At 43.3% G+C, this 20889-nt stretch overlaps 2 protein-coding genes and 1 non-coding gene across 4 annotated transcripts in view; 2 read left to right on the forward strand and 1 right to left on the reverse strand.

The window, feature by feature from the left end:
- Window positions 1-10260, forward strand: LOC103006563 (zinc finger protein 211). Of its 2 annotated transcripts, none has more exons than XR_009006184.1 (5): window positions 1-248; window positions 875-913; window positions 1527-1653; window positions 6845-6983; window positions 7316-7379. XR_009006184.1 is itself a non-coding variant. In XM_057534992.1 (5 exons), the coding sequence occupies exons 3-5, from the start codon at window positions 1098-1100 to the stop codon at window positions 8629-8631; spliced, it is 1491 nt and encodes a 496-aa protein (XP_057390975.1). In that variant the 5' UTR covers window positions 1-248; window positions 875-913; window positions 1091-1097; the 3' UTR covers window positions 8632-10260. The 2 variants fall into 2 exon arrangements, 1 of the variants encoding a protein (XP_057390975.1); XM_057534992.1 differs by lacking the exon at window positions 6845-6983 and adding an exon at window positions 1091-1145 and having other exon boundaries at window positions 7316-10260.
- Window positions 8922-20889, forward strand: part of ZSCAN4 (zinc finger and SCAN domain containing 4) — a 19676-nt gene continuing 7708 nt past the window's right edge. The window contains exon 1 of the mRNA XM_057534993.1: window positions 8922-9005. The gene's annotated coding sequence lies outside the window, so the exon portion shown is untranslated. The remainder of the gene's footprint in view (window positions 9006-20889) is intronic.
- LOC114236887 (U6 spliceosomal RNA) lies at window positions 20059-20165 on the reverse strand. The gene has a single exon (XR_003622731.1). It is a non-coding gene; the product is annotated as a U6 spliceosomal RNA (small nuclear RNA).

The raw sequence follows: 20889 nt of genomic DNA on the forward strand, positions 1-20889 counted from the left end.
TTTTGGCGGTCCTCGGGGTCAGGAGGCAGAGAGCGTAGAGTCGGCATTGAGGTGACAGACAGAGAAAGCGCGGGAAGAGGCTTTGTCCCCAGTGACTAGAGGCGGTTCTATAGTCGGGCACATCGCCGCTTGCGGGGCCGGTCTGGAGACGTTGGTGCCCGGTCCGTTCGGGACGCTCGGCTGTCCCCTCTCTGCCCCGGCTTGTGGCTCAGGTGGCGGCGGCGGCGGCACCGAGGGACCCGCCTCAGGTAAACGCTCGTCCTCCGGGCCCTCACCGCCCTCACCCCACCAGACACTAAAGCCCCGAGTGCGGGGCGCCTGCTCTCGTGCCCGCAGCCCAGGCCCCGGTGTCCAGGACGGTGAGGCGGCCGTGGGTGGGGTCCTGTTTCTGACAGACGGTGTGATGGCGCGTGGCAGAGGGTCACAGGCGGACGGACCGGCAGGTGCAAAGGCTGGGAGGTCGGATTGAGCCGGGAGGATTGGGGAAACCTGGGGTCCGTGTTGCTTCTGCAGGGAACAAAGTGTGGGTAGAGTCGCACCTGCAGTGACAGGCTGAGGAGCTGTACCTTCCTTCTTGGGGCTCTTGGAGCCATGGAAATTTTTGCGGAAAAGAGACATGATCTAAGTTAAGTTTGAAAAGATCCCCAGAGTCTGTTCAGTGGAAGCGCAAATTGTAGGGCTGCTGAGGACATTGAGGCAGAGGGTGTTAAGGGTTTTTTCCCCCAAGGACACAAAACTGCTGAGAGTCAATACAGAGGTTAGATGGTCGGCCCGAGATTACCTGACTCTGGTGACCCCCAGGGGTTCAGGGAAGGCCTGAGCCCCTGGAAGGATGCCACGCTCACATCCCTCTAAGACCTGCCTCTTCCCACAGGTTTCCATGGCTGCAGAAGTGCTTTTGGAACCTAGCCAGGTAAGTGGCGGTTTCGTCCTCCCTCACTGGTCCCAACCCCTATTTTCTCCAAATTTGTGGTGTCATGAGACTTGTCACCTGCCATTTTCCCAGCCCTTGGGTGTGGGGACCTTAGAGAATCCTAGCTCAGGGTCCTGAGTTGAGTCCAGGAGTTTGATGGAGGGGTTCCCATTTCAGGCCACCAATGGAAAGAGATGTGGAAGCTTATCACAAAAACGGGAAGTGCTTGGAGGTGAGGCTAAGCTGGTTCAGGGAATTGCAGGTCTCCTTCCTTTCTGGTGAGAACAAACTGGGTGTGGGAAGTAAGAGTCAGACTTGGAATGATTGCCTGTGAGGTTAGGCATCTGTTCTGCAGGCAGTGGGAGGTCTGGATCAGATGAGGGAGGTGTTCGCATCTAGGTCTTAACAGGCTCCGTCTGGTTGCAGAGTGGACAGCAGAGTGAACACAGTGGTTAATGGGAGCATGAGAAGACAGCAGACACCAGTGGCACCAGAGTCTGGAATCTCCTCTGAGATCTTAGAAGGAGGATGGACATGGAGTAGATGTGTGAGGAGATAGATTGTGGGTCTTCCGGAGTGAGGCTGTTGATTTCATCTGTCTCTATCCTGGCAGGGAAGTGTGACCTTTGAGGATGTGGCCCTGTATTTCTCCTGGGAGGAATGGGCTCTCCTTGATGAGGCTCAGAGATGCCTGTACCACGATGTGATGCTGGAGAATTTTGCACTTACATCTTCCTTGGGTAAGCTGTTACACCTGCCCCTATGCCCTGGGCAAGGCTTGGCCTTTCTCTTTTCTCCAGGGTCAGGTATGTCTCCATCTAAACCATGGGCACTGCTTCCTTCCCCAGTTGCCTGGGTATGTGCTGTGGTTCAAGGGGTGAGCTGAGTGCATGCCTACTTCTCATCCTTATCACTCCAGCGCCTACTGCGCCAAAGACCTTACAGGGAAGGATTTGGTATCGCTGTTCTTTAGGTCAGCGTAATGGATCCCACCTGTCTTGCGCTTTCCCTCTCTGGGTGACTGTCTAGCACCATGGCACCCTGGTATGTCTCCCTTCCTATAGCTTACATTTATTTTTGTCTGACTGTGTCAGGAATTGTAGTCACTTATATAGTCACTGCTTACACAAGTGTTCTTGAGAGGTCCTTTGCTTAGGTTCTTTTTACTTTATTTTTTAAAGGTTTATGTTTCTTTCTCTTTTTTAAAATATATTATTTATTTGTTTATTTATTTATGGTGTATTTTCTTTTGGCTACATCTGGTCTTTGTTGTGGCATGCGGGATCTTCGTTGCAGTGCATGGGCTCTTCGTTGTGGCACGTGGGCTTCTCTCTAGTTGTGGCATGCGGGTTTTCTCTCTCTAGTTGTGGCAAACGGGCTCCAGAGCGCGTGGGCTCTGCAGTTGTGGCGCGTGGACTCCAGAGCGTGTGGGCTCTGTAGTTGAGGTGCACGAGCTTAGTTGCCCCGCAGCATGTGGTATCTTAGTTCCCCAACCAGGGATCCAACCCATGTCCCCTGCATTGTAAGGCGGATTCTTTACCAGTGGACCACCAGGGAAGTCTCTTTACTTTATTTTAGTTGTGGCAAAATATACAAAACAAAATATTTACATTTCTAAGTGGCATTTAGTACACTCTCATTGTGCAACCATCACAGTCCTGCATCCACAGAACTTTTTCATCTTCAGACTGAAACTCTGTTCCCCTTAATCAGTAACTTCCCCCATCTACTGACAACCACCATTCTACTTTCTGTAAATATGAATTTGCCTATTATGAGTATTCCATGTGGGTGGAATCAGACAGTAGTTATCCTTTGATGTCTGGCTTACTTTACTTAGCATAGTATCTTAAAGGTTCATCTATGTTGTAGTATGTGTCAGAATTTGCTTCCTTTTTATGACTGAATAACATTGTATATACCACGTTTTGTTTACCCATTATTCTATCAGTAGACAGTTGGGTGCTTTTGCCTTTGGCTCTTGTGAATTATGGTGTTATGAACATGGGTGTGCAGATATCTTTTAGTGTCCCTGCTTCAGTTCTTTTTGAGTATATACCCAGAATCAGAATTGCTGCATCTTATGATAGTTCTTTTTTAAATTTTTTGAAGAATCACCATAGTGTTTTCCATAGCAGCTTCACAAAGGTTCCAATTTCTCCCATGCTTGCCTACACTTCTTTTCTGTTTTTTTTTTTTGAGTAATAGCCATCCTAACTAATGTGAAGTGGTATCTCATTGTGTTTTGATTTGCATTTCCTTGACAGCCTAGTGATGTTGAGCATCTTTTCATGCACTTATTGCCCATTTGTATATCTTTGGAGAAATATCTGTTCAATTTTTTTGCCAATTTTTGAATCAAGTTGCTTGGTGTTTTTGTTGTTGAGATTTAGGAATTCTCTATATATTCTGAATGTTAACCCTTCATCAGATAGGTGATTTGCAGATATTTTCTCCCATTCTATGGGTTGCCATTTATTATGTTCATAGCATCCTTTGATGTACTAAAGGTTTTCATTTTGATGAAATCCAGTTTGTATTTCTTTCGTTCCTTGTGCGTTTGTCGTATCCAAGGAATCATTGCCAAATGCAGTGTCATGAAGCTTTTCCACTATGTTTTCTTAAGAGTTTTATAGTTGTAGCTCTTAAGATCTTTGATGCATTTTTAGTTAATTTATGTACCTGGTATCCATCCAACCTTCTTTTTTTTTTTTTAAGGTTTCCTGATAGGAGAGATATTACTGCATGGTCTAGGTTGGTTTCTTTTTCTTTCTTTTTTTTTTTGGAGTTCAGGAAAGATTTGTGAGGGTGTGACATTTAATTAGTTTATTTATTTATTTATTTTTGGCTGTGTTGGGTCTTTGTTTCTGTGCGAGGGCTTTTCTCTAGTTGCGGCAAGCGGGGGCCACTCTACATTGCGGTGCGCGGGCCTCTCACTATCGCGGCCTCTCTTGTTGTGGAGCACAGGCTCCAGACGCGCCGGCTCAGTAGTTGTGGCTCACCAGCCTAGTTGCTCCGCGGCATGTGGGATCTTCCCAAACCAGGGCTCAAACCCATGTCCCCTGCATTGGCAGGCAGATTCTTAACCACTGCACCACCAGGAAAGCCCCCAACCTCCTTCTTATGCATGTGGATATTCAGTTTTCCCAGCATCATGTGTTAAAAAGTCTGTCCTTCCCCGCTGAATGTTCTTGGCCTCCTTGTTGCAAATCATTTGACTGCATATGCGAGAGTTTATTTCTGAGCTCTTTATTCTATCCCATTGGTCTATATGTCTGCCTTGATTCCAGTATCACACTGGGTTTTTTTTGTTTTTTTTTTTTTAAAGATAGTAGTCATCTTTTCTTTTTTAAATTTATTTATTTATTTTTGGCTGTGTTGGGTCTTCGTTTCTGTGTGAGGGCTTTCTCTAGTTGCAGCAAGCGGGGGCCTCTCACTATCACAGCCTCTCTTGTTGCGGAGCACAGGCTCCAGACACGCAGACTCAGTAGTTGTGGCTCACGGGGCCAGTTCCTCCGCGGCATGTGGGATCTTCCCAGACCAGGGCTCGAACCCGTGTGCCCTGCATTGGCAGGCAGATTCTCAACCACTGCACCACCAGGGAAGCCCCACACTGTTTTGATTACTGTAGCTTTTCAGTAATATTTGAAATTTAGAATTGTGACTCCTCCACCTTTGTTCTTCTTTTTCAATATTGTTTTGGCAATTTGGTGTCTCTTGAAATTCCATATGAATTTTAGGATGAATTTTTCTATTACTGCAGAAAACATCATTGGAATTTTGATAGGAATTGCATTGAATATGTAGATGGCTTGGATAGTATTGACATCTTCACAGTGTTAAGTCTTCCAGTCCATGAGTATAGAAATCTTTCCATTTATTGTCTGTAATATTTTTTAGCTGTGTTTTGTAGTTTTTAGTGTACAAATCTTACTTCCTTGGTTAAGTTTATTTCTAAGTATTTTATTCTTTTTTTTTAAATTAATTAATTAATTAATTTATGTCTGTGTTGGATCTTCGTTTCTGTGCGAGGGCTTTCTGCAGCTGGGGCAAGCGGGGGCCACTCTTCATCGCGGTGCGCAGGCCTCTCACTATCGCGGCCTCTCTTGTTGCGGAGCACAGGCTCCAGACGCGCAGGCTCAGCAGTTGTGGCGCACGGGCCCAGCTGCTCTGCAGCATGTGGGATCTTCCCAGACCAGGGCTCGAACCCGTGTCCCCTGCATTGGCAGGCAGACTCCCAACCACTGCGCCACCAGGGAAGCCCGAGTATTTTATTCTTTTGACACGTACTTTTTTTTTTTTTTTTTGGTTGTGCCAAATCTTAGCTTAGTTGCGGCTGGTTGGCTCCTTAGGTGTGACGTGTGAACTCTTAGTTGCAGCAGGCACATGGGATCTAGTTCCCTGACCAGGGATTGAACCCACGTCCCCTGCATTGGGAGGTGAATTCTTAACCACTGCACCACCAGGGAAGTCCCTTGACAGGTACTTTTATATGTGGAATTGTTTTCTCAGTTCCCTGTTCAGATTGTTCATTGTTAGTGTGTTGAAATATAACTGATATATAACTGATTTTTAATATAAAAAATATAACTGATTTTTTTCATTTTCTATTTATATTTTCTTCCTTTGCAAACTTCAATTATTCTAAGAGTTTTATGGTGGAATCTTTAAGATTTCATGAGCTGTGGTGAGTTTTACTTCTTCCTTTCTCTTTTGGATGCCTATTTGTCTTTCTTGCCTAATTGCTGTGTCTAGAATTTCTAATACTGTGTTGAATAGTAGTGGTGAAAGCTGGCATTCTTTTCTTGGTAGTGATATTGGAGGAATAGTTTTCAGTCTTTTACCATTGAGTTTAATATTTGCTGTGGGTTTTAAATTTTTTGCTTCCATTATGTTAAGCTAATTTCCTTCTATTCATAGTTTGTTGAGTATTTTCATTATAAAAGGGTGATAAATTTTGTCAGATGGTTTTTGTACATTGATTGAGGTGATATAATTTTTTTTCTTACTGTTAACGTGACATATTACACTGATTAATTTTGTATGTTGAACCATCCTGGCATTCTAGAAATAAATCCCAGGTGTTTATGGTGTATAATCTTTTTACTATGCTGCTGAATACAGTTTGCTAGTATTTTGTTGATTAATTTTGCACTGATAATCATCAAATGTATTGCCCCGTAGGTTTCTTGTAGTGTCTTTGCCTGTTTTTTTACATCAGGGTAATAGTAACAGCTGCAGGTGACCTAAATTAAAGCAATTTTGCATTGCAAAGTAGTTACATCAGATTGATTCTACCATTGTAGTTGTTTCCCAGGTGGGAAAAATACCTGGTTTTACTACTCTGCCACCTTCCCTTTAGCTGTGCCCATGGGTACTTTTTGTAATATTTGAAATATCTTTCCTGTGATCTGTTGTGTCTGAGTTGTCTGGGACAGTATTGGCTACTGACTTCTCCTGTCCTTCCCTTAGGATTTGTATCATCCACCTCTCATGCAGTAGCTCAGTTGGGGCTAGAGGAAGAGTCCTCTGTGCTTCCCAGGATGGATATGATCCCATTTTCCACAAGATGAGCCCAGATGGGGCCTGACCCAGATAAATGGCTGTTGGGGGAGGACATGACTTCAGGGCTTGGTTCATATCAATCATATCAAGAACCTGTCCTGTTTTAATTGTGTTTTGGTGATGCCATCACCAGTGGCCACACCTCATCTCCATCTTTCCTTCTCCATTCTTAACACTTTGCTGACTTGTCATGTTTAATACTAGTCATTTTTATTCTGACTCCAGCTGAGACTATTCCCCACCTCTCTGGACTGTTTACCTCACTGATTCCTCACACTGTGCCCTCCTCAGTGCTTTCCCACTTTGTAGTGTCCTAAAGAGTGCACATGTCTAATAATCCTTAAACACCTGTTACCTTTTTTTCAGTCAGATTTTTTCTGGGCCTGAACAAGACTTCTGCACAGCATCACGTCATCAGCAGATATAATTCTGCTAAAAACCATTGAGAGGACTTCCCTGGCAGTGCAGTGGCTAAGACTCCACACTTCCACTGCAGTGATCACGGGTTCGATCCCTGCTTGGGGAACTAACATCCTGCATGCCGCATGGCACGGCCAAAAAAAGAAAAGCTGTTGACAGAAGAATAAGCTGTAGAACATGCCTTTCCCCCGGGCCACACCCTTTCCTCACGTCCTGTGCCTAGTGAGGCCTGCACCATCCTGTGACCTTAGGGACCCAGTATTGCACAGCAGTTGCTTCCTCAAGCTGACCCCAACTTGCTTTTCCTGAAAACAGTTTCATGGACTGATTCTTTGATGTGTCGAGTGACATTTGTGATGATTTTGCTCCCTCTCAATAAGGTTAACATGTACTTCATCATCACTTCTTTACTTTCAGGCTGTTGGCATGGAGTAGAAGATAAGGAAGCACCTTCTCAACAGAGCATTTCTGTAGATGGAGTGTCACAGATCTGGATTCTCAAGGCAGGTTCATCTCCCCAGAAGGCCCAGCCCTTTGAGATGTGTGGCCCAATCTTGGGAGATACTTTGCACTTGCCTGAGCACCAGGGAACACATCTTGGGCAGAAACCATACACGTGTGGGAATCGGTTCTATTTCTCTGCCAACCTTCAACAGTATCAGGGACAGCACATTGGAGAGATACCCATCAGAAGTTCTGTGGACAGAGCCTTGTTTATAAAGAGCCACACAACCCATGTGTCAGGGAAATCCTTTTCCTGTAGGGAGATAGGGAAAGACTTCTTAGCCAGCACGAGATTTTTCCATCAACCAGTCACTCACACTGAAGAGAACCCAAACAACAATAATGAGTGTGAGGCTGTCTTTCACAGTGGAAGAATGCACCACAACTGGGGAGAAGGCAGGAAAGCCTTTAGCTGCACAGACACACTTGTTGAGGACCAAGGAGTCCACACTAGAGAAGGGCTTTATAATTGCAGCAAATGTGGAAAAGCCTGTACCCGAAGATGGAACCTCATTCAGCACCAGAAAGTCCACACTGGAGAAAGGCCTTATAAATGCCATGACTGTGGGAAATCCTTTACCCAAAGCTACAGCCTCAATAGCCATAGGAAAGCTCACACTGGAGAAAAACTTTATGAATACAGGGAATGTGGAAAATCTTTTAGTCAAAGATCCAAACTCATTCAGCATCAGAGAGGTCACCCTGGAGAACGGCTTCATCAGTGTGATGAATGTGGAAAATCCTTTAGCCGAAGCTCCACTCTCATTCACCACAGAAGACTTCATACTGGAGAAAGACCTTATGAGTGCAGTAAATGTGGGAAATCCTTTAAGCAAAGCTCCAGCCTCAGTTCACATCGGAAAGTCCACACAGGAGAAAGGCCTTATGAGTGTCAGGAGTGTGGAAAATCATTTAGCTGCAAATCTAACCTCATTATCCACCTGAGAGTTCACACTGGAGAAAAGCCTTATGAGTGTCAGGAATGTGGAAAATCCTTTAGCTGCAAATCTAACCTCATTAACCACCTGAGAGTTCACACTGGAGAAAGGCCTTATGATTGTGGAGAGTGTGGAAAATCCTTTAGTCAAAGATCCATCCTCATTCAACATCAGAGAATTCATACTGGAGAAAGGCCTTATGAATGCCATGAATGTGGGAAATCTTTTAGCCGAAAGTTTAGTCTCGTTTACCACCAGAGAGTTCACACTGGAGAACGACCTCATAAGTGAAGAGAATGTAGGAAATCTTTTAGCTGCAAATCTAACCTCGTTGAACACCTGAGAATTCACTGGAGAAAGGCCTTGTGAGTGTGGGGACTGTGGAAAATCCTTTAGCCAAAGTTCCAGCCTCATTCAACATTAGAGAGTTCACAGTGGAAGATGTCTTACAAGTGCAGTGAATGCAGGTAATCTGTTAGCTGCTAATCTGATCTCATTCAATACCAGAGCCTTCAGACTAGTGAAGTGCCGTAGATATGCTGGGATGTACAGTTTACTTCTAGTATAATTACGCTGGAGGAGAGAAGTTGTGAGGGAGCCATCTGCCTGAATTAAAGCCCATATATCCGAAAGTCTGCAGTGGGGAGATTTCCCTAAAGTTCCAGGTATGTGAGAATCTTTAAGGAACTGTGTTATAAATATATAAATTATAATTTCTTACCTGCCCAGGACCCTTGCCAGCTTTATGTTAGTGCCATCTATGGCAGAATTCATTTCACCTCTATCACCTGGGAAGTCCACAGTGTGCAAAAGTTACCTCCCAACATACTCAGGGAAGCTGACCTCTGTCCCATCCCCATTTGCGGGGGAAGTGATGAGTAGTCTTAGCTCTTATGGGGTCCTCATTCCCTTCTCATTTCCAAAGTAGGGCGTGGACCCGACCTAGTCTGGGCCCAGTGGACCCTCTCTGAGTTCCATTGGTGATGTGTCGGGAAGCACTGCATTTTCAGGGACACGTTAGTTTCTGGTGACACTTCTCTTGGATTTTCCCAGCCTCTGAGTTACCAAGCTGGGAACTGCATGTCTCCTATTGCTCTGCATTTTGTAATAATAAAGATATTAGTGTTTAAGCCACCTTTGGTCTTGGGGTTCTATTCACTGTGTGAGGTGATCTGAAAACAACTGGGCTCTACCAGCATTAAGGACTGCACAGCTCTCATGGAGGTCCCATGCTTTGTGTGCCTCACATATCACTATGATTAAGATTATAGCTGTCTTTCTGGTTTTGGCCTAATGTACATTGTTGCCCAGGATCTCCTAGGAAAGACTGCAGGAGACTGCAGGGTTTCAGGGTCCTAATTTGTGGACTGGGTATCAGGGTTTTTTGTGGGCTCAGAAAACACCCTGAGGAGCCAGGAAGTTATGACAGCCTCCAGTGCTTCTGATAACAACACAAATTGTTTTTCTTATTCACAGTAAATATCACATAATGCTCAGCAGTTATCCTGCAAAAAACCACATGCCCTGATCCCCAGAGTTCGCTAGATAATGCCACTGTAAGACTAGGGCCAGAGGGAACCATCTTGGTAAAGGAACCCTGGAGCGGAGGAGAATGCAGTGAAGTAGATGGAGTATGCCCCTTCTAAAATTGCATCAACAAATGCTCCATTGACTGTGACTGTGCAGTATCAGTGGGCACAGATGCCCAGAAATTCTCAGAACCTCCAGGCAAGTGTATCTTTTGGAGCTGAGGTCATTGTGAAAGAAAATAAGCTATTGGTTTTCTGGATTCCTATAACCTCTCTGGGATGTTCACCTAAAGGCCATTGCTACACAGAGAAACAAGCATAGAGAGAAAGGAGATCCCTTAGTCCAGGGTCCCCAACCCACTGGCCTCGGACCGGCCCGCTCCTAGGCCTGTTAGGAAGCGGGCTGCACAGCAGGAGCTGAGCAGCGGGCGAGAGAGTGAAGCTTCATCTGCCACTCCCCATTGCTCACGTTACTGCCTGAACCATCACACACACCACCCCACCCCCCAACCCCCTTCCCCTGTCCGTGGAAAAATTGTCTTCCACAAAACCAGTCCCTGGTGCCAAAAAGGTTGGGGACCGCTGCCTTAGTCCACAGTGTGGCATTGTGACCAGCCAGCATTCCTGTTAACTCAGGTGGGAAGGAATCTATTACTCATCAGTATTTGCTACCACTAAGGCAAGGCTGCTCCTCCAAGGTCATCAGAAAAGAGAGGCAATATAGGATTGCCAGGCCTGATTTTCTGAAAAGAGTGGGATATCTATATTTTTCTTTTGAACCATTTTGTAAATTTTTATTCAGGTATAGTCAACATGCAGTATACTGTATCTATTTGAAGTATACAATTTAAATTTTACATATAAACCCATGAAACCTCATCATAATCACAATAATGAACATGTCTCTCACCCCCAGTTTACCTCAGGCCCTTATCCTCCCCAGGCCTCCAGGCCATCATTGATTTACCTTTATTTATAATAGATTATTTTGTATTTTCTAGAATTTTATATGATTTTATTCATAAAATGTTTACTTTTTTTTTTCTGGTTTCGTTCATGGTTCATAATTATTTTCAGATTCTTCAATGATCCATAGTAGTTCATTCCTTTTATTGCTGAGTAGTATCTTTTCTATACTTATACCATTTGTTTATTCATTTGTTTGGTTAAGAGAATTTGGGTTACTTCCAGTTTTGGCTATTGTGAGAAAAGGTGCTAGAACATTTGTGTGTAATTCTATGTGTATGTATATATTTTCACTTGTCTTGTGTTAGTAACTCAAAGTATAATGCCTGAGTCATAGAATAGGTGAATGTTTAACTTACAAAACTGCCAAATGATGACCTAAAATTATGGTTTGCTTTTGTATACCCACCAGGTTTATGTAAAATGCTTCCACATTCTTGCCAATACTTGGTATTGTCAGTCTTTTGAATTTACACTTTTAGTAAGGAAGCAGTAGTTTTAGTTACATCTCCCTAAGGATTCATGGTGTTGAGCATTTTTTTCATGTGTTTATTTGCCATCTGTTTATCTTCTTGGTGAAATATCTGTTTATATCTTATTCTTATTTTACTTTTTTATGTTGTGACTATTTCCCTTTTCATTAACAAGTAATCAGCTCATTTTTGTTCCTCAATTTTTGTGCATTCTGTACAATGTAATTACCGCATACACCATATACTTACAATTTTAATCTGCATTGTTCCTATATTCTTAAGTCTAGGCTTTCAATAATACAGTTAAATCCTGGTTTGTAGTGTTTTCCAATTTCCCTGATATAAATACTCCCACCATGGCCAATTTCAAACTGCCAACATTATGTCACCGAACATGGAGTTGGGAAAAGTTGCCAGAGGTCCATCATTCTAACTCCGCCATACTGTTCCAGTAGCTACAATAACCTGTAGGACACAGATGATAATAAAACATAATAAAATTATTTGGAAGTGACAGGTTTTGAATATTTGTTTCATGAAGGTATAATTGACTGAACATATAAACTGCATGTATTTAAGGTGTACATTTTGATGTTTTGATACATGCTTACACCCTGAAACCAAAATTTTCATTGGAAACAAAAAACAATCTATTGATATAATAATGGCACTTATTCAGTTAAATTATTGAGTTCACTACTTCAATTATGCAAGAAACAAAAGTAGAGCAGGCAAGATATTTCAAGTACAGGCAGGTCTTGAGGAAGAAAAAACCCCAAACTTTGAAAATGTTTTTCTCACAAAGGATCAGAAGGAATGCATATTAGGGAATTCCCTGGCGGTCCAGTGGTTAGGGCTCTGCACTTCCGCTTCAGGGGGTGTGCGTTCGATCCCTGGTCTGGAAACTAAGATCCCACATGCTACTCAGTATGGCCAAAAAAAAAAGCGTATTAAATTAAAAGTTGAGATGCAGTTTTCCAGCATTTTATTTTGGAGTCAAAACCATACTGTTTTCAGGATGAATCCTCTAGTATTTTGTGTCTTTGTTCTTTTTGACAGAAAAGCCATAAGTAATCCAACATAATTCATAATAATTGGGATTCTGTAAAGTGATTGGGGAATTTCAGTACATTTTAGAACAATCAGAGGGAGCACAGTTATAATTTAAAGTGTTATTAGCTCTAGACATTCTCAATATTATCACCCATATTTAACAGGGGAGCAGATTTTAGGCCCTAATTTCTAAAGTTATCCAGTGCATATAAACTAGGATTTATTGAAGACTCTTTCTCTCTATCTTTTTGTGATTGTCACATATCAGTTGTCCATATTTGGTGCATACTGTAATAACAAATATAATTAGCACTAATGTTTTGGGAAGAAAATAGTTGCCTATTGTCCACAGGTCTGGGGCAGGATCTTGAAGGGCATATCTCACGAGCTACAAACGTACAGCTGTATACAGGCATCTGGCAGGGGCTAAAAGAGCACTATGGGAATGAATCAAACAGCCAGGAGGTCATATCGAGAGAGTGAGAACAGATGCTACTGTATGTAAGCAAATCCAAATGTTACTGAAAGGATCCTCAACCATAAGTGATTCGTTTCATACATATACAGATGGGGAGGAAAGTGTGTGTGTTAAATTTATCCTCATGTGTATTTACACGAACTTTTCCAAGTAAATTTAAACACGAAATAAAAAAAGGAATTACTAGACAAAAATAACACATTAAATGAGAAAATAAAATGACCAGAAATCATGTTGAAGACATATCAAAAAAATATCTTTGACATACAGATCAGGTTCATTAACTTAAAGTGAGAAGTAACCAATTTTGTTTAGATCTGAGACACCACCATAGAAGTTAAGTGTCCTAGGAGGAATGGCATCTCATGGTGGATTACGGCTACATTGATCCCAACCATTGAGGCCCCTATACCTCACATAATTCAAGTGAATGTGCCATTCAGTCTTCACAGGCCAATACTTTGCTCTTACATGTATTCTAGCCAGTGCCTATTTTAACAGCCTCTCCTTCACCTACATAGGAACTCAGTACTATACACCTTTACTTAGTTGTCCATGGGATACCGCAACGGTTCAGCCATCACATACAACCTCAACTGACAAGAACTTAATTGGATCCAGCTGTCCCCATGCACCCAAGTATGGCGCTACGTTGATGACATCCCCTCATGAGGGGATTTGCTAGACACTTGTGCAAGGCATACATTCATCGTTGTGCTTACAGAGAGCAGATGGGCTACTGCCCCACATGTTTCAGCTTCATGCCACCCCAGTGGATTTCTTAGCTTCATCCAGTGTGCCTAAGGGCTACTCTATTGCTTATGTAGTTAAAGGGCAACTTTCCCTGGCCTTCCCTTTAAAATACCAACTCTAGAGACTTCCCTGGCGGTCCAGTGGTTTTTTAATTAAAAAAATAATAAATACTAACTCCAGCCATTCAGGATGGTCACTATAAGGTCCTGACCAAAATTCCTGTTGGCAAAATATTAATTCTTGGTTGCTCATGTCAAATGCTGTTTTCAAGATTTTAGCCCCCAAGGTCTATTGGTTTTATTTCCCTAAATACTTCTCACTTCTGCAGGCATATCCTCCTCCATATCAGACTTCCCTCTCTTTATATGACCTGTAGTATCTGCATTTGGGGACCACATATAACCTTTTGGCCTCCTGCCAAAAAAAATTCTGTATCTTGATTGTGGTTGTGCCTACATGATTCTACACGTGATAAAACTGCATAGAACTACACACATGCACACACGTAAAAACGGTGAACTGTGAAAAAGATAGGAGGATTTAACCAATGTCAAATTCCTTGTTTTGATATTAAGGTTACATAAGTTGCTACCACAGAGGAAGCTAAGTGAAAGATACTCTGTACTATATCTGCAACTTCCTGTGACTATACAGTTATTTCGGAATAAGACATTGAAAAAAACAAAACAACAGATCATGTGTCTTGTCTTGCTAAATCCCCACAACTTCCCAGAGCAGTAAGAATACAATCCAAATTTCTCATCATAGACTCCAAAATACATGCAGCAGCCCCTGCCCCGCTCATCTCACTACCTACCAGTCTCCCGCTCCAGCCCTGCAGTCTTTCACTCTATACCAACAAGCCAAGCTCTCACTAACCTTGGGGTGTTGATACATGCTTTTCTCTTTGCAGGGAATTTTTTTTTTAATGTGTTGAGGCGATATCCTTGCCTTGTTCTTTTTTATTTATTTATTTATTTATTTATTTATTTTTGGCTGTGTTGGGTCTTCTTTTCTGTGAGGGCTTTCTCTAGTTGCGGCAAGCGGGGGCCACTCTTCATCGCGGTGCGTGGGCCCCTCACTATCGTTGCCTCTCTTGTTGCGGAGCACAGGCTCCAGGCGCGCAGGCTCAGTAGTTGTGGCTCACAGGCCTAGCTGCTTCGCGGCATGTGGGATCTTCCCAGACCAGGGCTCGAACCCGTATCCCCTGCATTAGCAGGCAGACTCTCAACCACTGCGCCACCAGGGAAGCCCCGGGAATTTTTTTTTTAATTAATTAATTTATTTATGGCTGTGTTGGGTCTTCGTTTCTGTGTGAGGGCTTTCTCTAGTTGCGGCAAGCGGGGGCCACTCTTCATCGCGGTGCGCGGGCCTCTCACTATCGCGGCCTCTCTTGTTGCAGAGCACAGGCTCCAGATGCGCAGGCTCAGTAATTGTGGCTCACGGGCCCAGTTGCTCTGCGGCATGTGGGATCTTCCCAGACCAGGGCTCGAACCCATGTCCCCTGCATTGCCAGGCAGATTCTCAACCATTGCGCCACCAGGGAAGCCCGTTTGCAGGGAATTTTTCACTTTCGCACCTGGATGGAGTCTTCATTGCACTGCGTAGCTGTATAGTTCAATGTCCCATTTTCCCACATTAACAGATGTGAATGCTGAGTACTGAGGAGAATGGACATGACCAAGGTCAGCCAGTTGGTAAATGGCACAGCTCAGGCGAATTAGAAAAACAGTCTGTCTCTAGAGTCCAAGCACTTAGCTACTAGCCCACACTGCCTTGCTTCACATGTGAATTGAGAAAAGAAGATACAAGGCCAAGCAATCCAGTTCCAAGCTTCATCTTTTGTTTTATTATGAAGACAATAATATGTTCTCTTTAAAAAAAAAAACAAAATATATATGGAAATGCAAAAGGCCTATAATAGTCCAAGCATTTTCTATTTTCTAAAAGAGAACAAATTTGGACTTTAAAGACCTGATTTCAAAACTTACTATGAAGCTATAGTAATGAGACTGTGTGGTATTGGTGAAAGGATAGACAATGGAGCAATGGAAGAGTCCAGAAATAGAGCCACATGCATATCATTAATTTATTTTCAACAAAATTGCCAACTTAATTTTAAAATGATAATATTTTCAACAAATTATTCTGAAAAACTGTGATATCCTCATGCATAAAAGTAAAAAACCTCAACCCTTCCCTCAAAATATTCACAATTGAACTCAAAATGGACCACAAACCTTAATATAAGAGATAGAAATATATACCATCTTAAATATAACAGGAAGAATGCTCTTTGTTCTTGCTTTAGGCCAAGATTTCTTACATAGGAAAAAAAAAACCATACAAGAAAAATATGATAAACTAGACTTTAATAAAATTAAAATATCTGGGGACTTCCCTGGTGGCGCAGTGGTTGAGAATCTGCCTGCTGATGCAGGGGACACTGGTTCGAGCCCTGGTCTGGGAAGATCCCACATGCCGCGGAGCAACTGGGCCCGTGAGCCACAACTACTGAGCCTGCGCGTCTGGAGCTTGTGCTCCGCAACAAGAGAGGCCTCGATAGTGAGAGGCCCATGCACCGAGATGAAGAGTGGCCCCTGCTTGCCACAACTAGAGAAAGCCCTCGCGCAGAAACGAAGACCCAACACTGCCAAAAATAAATAAATAAATAAATAAATAAATAAATAAATAAATAAATAATTTTTTCAAATAAAAATTTTTTAAAATGCATATTCTTTAAAAAAGAATTAAAATTTCTTGCAGTTCAAAAGGTACTGATAAGGAAATGAAAAAAAAAATCGATCTACGGCCTAAGAAAAAATATTTACAAAACCTATATCTGACAAAAGGCAGGTATACAGAACATGTAATAAGGTAAACACTACTAAAAAACTAGGCAAAACATCTGAACACATATTTCACTAAATATGATATATGAATCATAAGTAAGCACATGAAAATATTCAGTATTATTATTTAAAGAAATATGAATGAAAACCACAGTGAAGTCCCACTGCACACTCATTTTAATGGTAACATTAAAAGACTGACAATATCTAGGTGTTGAAGATGTGAAGAAAAGTGGAACTCTCATACATTGCTGGTAGGAATGCAAAATAGTACAAATAAATTTGGAAACACTGGCAGTTAAAGAAGTTAATCATCCACTTATTCCTAAGTATAACTATAAGAGAAATGGAAACCTGTGTCCACAGGAATACTTGTACGTATTGGCACGTTTCCAGGAACTTTATTCTTCAAAGCCAACAACTAGATAACAAAAACAAACATCCATCCACAGATGAATGGTTAAGAAATTGTTATATTTATAAATGGAATACTCCCCATCAATATTAAGGAATAAACTACTGATACAGGGGGAAAAAAACCCATCAATTTCAAAGCGTTATAGTAAGTATGGATGTGTGCATCATCTATATCAACAACAGCCTTAGAGAGACCAAAAGCCTTTCTACTGAGATTGGACGTTAACATCCAACAGGAAAACAAAAGAAAGCCTGGGATCTGGCCCTCAGCTGCTCAGTTCTGATAGGCCACCCCAGGTGACATAATGAAAGATTGGCTCCTCACCTTGAGACAGGCTGGGACCTGGGACCTGAGACCCTTCACTGCAGTGCTTGCACCTGGACAAACGTCTTCTTGAACAACAGAATACAAAGAAACTCTAAGGGACTAAAAATAAATATATGCATGAGAAGTTGGGGCAAATTATAAACAATAAGATATGAAAAGGCCAAAACCCAACTGCCACCTTTGAGGTGACTGCCTGCCAGGGGCAAAAGCAGTGTACTACGCATGATGCCTGCACAGAACACCACCAAGGGGGCAGGCAGACCCACTAATCTGCTCCTGCTCTCCCCCCATTTAAGAGACCAGCTCGCCTCTTCGTGAGGAGAGAGCAAGTGCATCTATTACTTGTTTTTGATCCCTCCTGCTGCAGCACAAGTCCCAATTAAGCCTTGCCTAAATTTCTCATCTGTCCTCTTATCAATTTCTTTTTATTTTTTAAATTATTTTTAAAAATATTTATTTATTTATTTGGTTGCCCCGGGTCTTATTGCAGCATGTGAACTCTTAGTTGCAGCATGCATGTGGGATCTAGTTCCCCGACAAGGGATCGAACCCGGGCCCCCTGCATTGGGAGCTCAGAGTCTTAACCACTGGACCATCAGGGAAGTCCCTGGCCTCTTAACCAATTTCTATTGATTAAAGAAATCCAAGAGGGATTTCCCTGATGGCGCAGTGGCTAAGAATCCGCCTGCCAATGCAGGGGACATTGGTTCCAACCCTGGTCCGGGAAGATCCCACATGCGGTGGAGCAACTAAGCCCGTCACAACTACTGAGCCTGTGCTCTAGAGCCCGCGAGCCACAACTACTGAGCCCACGTGCCATAACTACTGAAGCCTACGTGCCTAAAGCCCATGCTCCACAGCAAGAGAAGCCACCACAATAAGCCTGCGCACCGCAACTAGAGAAAGTCCACACGCAGCAATGAATACCCAATACAGCCAAAAAAAAAAAAAAAAAAAGGCAAAAATCCAAGAACCCAAGTCGGTAACCGTCTCTGAGCTATACTAAATGGTTCAAGATTAAGGGCCACTGAGAGATGGGAGAGACCCTGCCGCACCCCCTCAAGTTAAATGAGCTGTGCCATTTCCTGATTAGGAATCTTGCCTTTTTTTTTGGATTTTTGTGTGCGTGCGTGCGTGCGTGTGTGTGTGTGTGTGTGTGTGTGTGATTTTAGTTCCCCGACCAGGGATCGAACCCACGCCCTCAGCAGTGAGCGTGGAGTCCTAACCACTGGACCTCCAGGGAATTCCCAGGACCCTTGCCTTCTTGCATTCTGGCCTCTTTACCACTCTTGCCAGCCTCTATACATATGCCCTCAGGTAACATCCTCATGGTGCCCCTGACAGCGGTCACCTGTGCCTCTGTCTTCTCGTCCCCTGACTCACCCACATGGGTTGTCCTGCCTCATCCCTAAACTTTGGCCACTTCCAGCCATGCCCTTCAGAGTCCAGCAACTCAAGGATCTCGTGTCTGGGAATAAAGACGCAGACGTAGAGAATGGACTTGAGGACACGGGGAGGGGGAAGGGTAAGCTGGGACAAAGTGAGAGAGTAGTACTGACATATATACACTACCAAATGTAAAATAGACAGCTAGTGGGAAGCAGCTGCATAGCACAGGGAGATCAGCTCGGTGCTTTGTGACGACCTAGAGGGGTGGGATAGGAAGGGTGGGAAGGAGACGCAAGAGGGAGGGGATATGGGGATATTTGTATACATATAGCTGATTCACTTTGTTAAATAGCAGAAACTAACACAACATTGTAAAGCAATTATACTCCAATAAAGATGTTTTTTAAAAAGTAAAAAAGGATAATTTAAGGGGAAAAAAAGGGATCTCATGTCTGCACCTGACTTAGACTGCTGAACCCCACCCTCCCCCCCACCGCCCCATGTCTCCTGCCCGGGCATCACATATTTTCCCCCTCTTTTGGAGACTACTTGGATCCAGATCTTGGTGTTTCTAGTTCCATTTTCTTTATGTATCCCACAACTAGTATTTAGTAGCAATAGGTGTCAGCCACTGTTTCAGAGGCATAAAGGAGAGAAAATCCCTTCCCACAGGTGGATCACAACTTTTGTTCTTTTATGCTTTTTGTTTCATTCTCCTACCCTTGGCCATTTAGATGTCATCTTCAATCTGATCATCGGACTCACTGATTCATTCTTTAAATATCCCCATCCTCCTATGTATTCTACTCAGTCCTTTCTTTATCAATGTTTTCCATAACCAACATTTTCCCAATTTTTTTAAAGCATATCTTCTTGCTCCTGTGGCTTTTTTCTTTCCTCATGTCCTGGATTATTTTATCCTCTTATTTTAATTTCTTTGTACTTCCAATTCTTTAAACTATATAACATATGTTGCTTACTATGATTTCTGTGAGGTTGCGATTCTTCTTCTGTATCTAGTTACTTTTCCCTGGATGTATGAGTTGCTCTGTGTGTGTATGGAGGAATGGCCAAGGTCAGGCCAGATGCCCTGGCAGATGCAAGAGTATGAAATGAGGAGATGGGCCAGGGAAGGGAGCCCAGTTTTCACCACACTAGGCGACCAGGCTCATCTATTTTCATCTTAACTTAGCCAGGATGGAGGCGTCTCCTGAGCTGTCATCCCAAAAGTTTGCGGGATGAGAGGGGATGGCCTGACAGCCCAGGGGCAGCTGATCTGCCTGACCTCTCCTCAGACCCTCTTGCCAGATATTACGGTCTGTTCCAGCACCACAGTCTGAAGCTGGTACAGCTGGTAATTACTGAACTGAGGCCATGTAGGTGGTAACTGAAACCGCTTTTCTGTGTGTGTGTGTGTGTGTGTGTGTGTGTGTGTGTGTTTGTGAATTGGCAAAGGGTTTCAGGACGGTGGGGAAGGGCACAAAATATGGAACACTTCCCTAATTTGTGTGTCATCCTTGTGCAGGGGCCATGCTAATCTTCTCTGTATCGTTCCGATTTTATTACATGTGCTGCCGAAGCGAGTATGAAACTGCTTTTCTTTTGCTTTTCTCTCTCTCTCTCTCTCTCTCTCTCTCTCTCTCTCTCTCTATATATATATATATATATTTATTTATTTATTTATTTATTTATTTATTTATTTATTTATTTATTTTTGGCTGCGTTGGGTCTTCGTTACTGCACGCGGGCTTTCTTTAGTTGCATTGATCGGGGGCTGCTCTTCGTTGCAGTGTGCAGTCTTCTCATGTCAGTGGCTTCTCTTGTTGCAAAGCATGGACTCTAGGCATGCGGGCTTCAGTAGTTGTGGTGCGTGAGCTCTGTAGTTGTGGCTCATGGGCTCTAGAGTGCAAGCTCGGTAGTTGTGGCACACAGGCTTAGTTGCTGCACGGCATGTGGGATCTTCCTGGACCAGGCCTCGAACCTGTGTCGCCTGCATTGGCAGGCGAATTCTTAACCACTGCACCACTAAGGAAGTCCCTGATAATTTGGTTTTACTGAATTTTGTGAAACTGTGAAGCCACGGGTAGCGGCGAAGTTTTTTTTTACCAGAAGCAGTCTGAGCCCTGCTCTGAGTAACTCGAAGCCACTGGGGAGCTTCCGCAGAGGAGGCACGTGTCCAGACTCGGTTATAACAGGGTCCCTATGATGGCTGCTTTGGGAATAGAAAGACTTGTGTGGGAATTCCCTGGCAGTCCAGTGGTTAGGACTCCGTGCTTTCACTGCCGTGGCTCTGGCTTCAATCCCTGGTCAG

Source organism: Balaenoptera acutorostrata, chromosome 19 (assembly GCF_949987535.1).
Source record: "Balaenoptera acutorostrata chromosome 19, mBalAcu1.1, whole genome shotgun sequence".
NCBI classification, from domain to species: Eukaryota; Metazoa; Chordata; class Mammalia; order Artiodactyla; family Balaenopteridae; genus Balaenoptera; species Balaenoptera acutorostrata.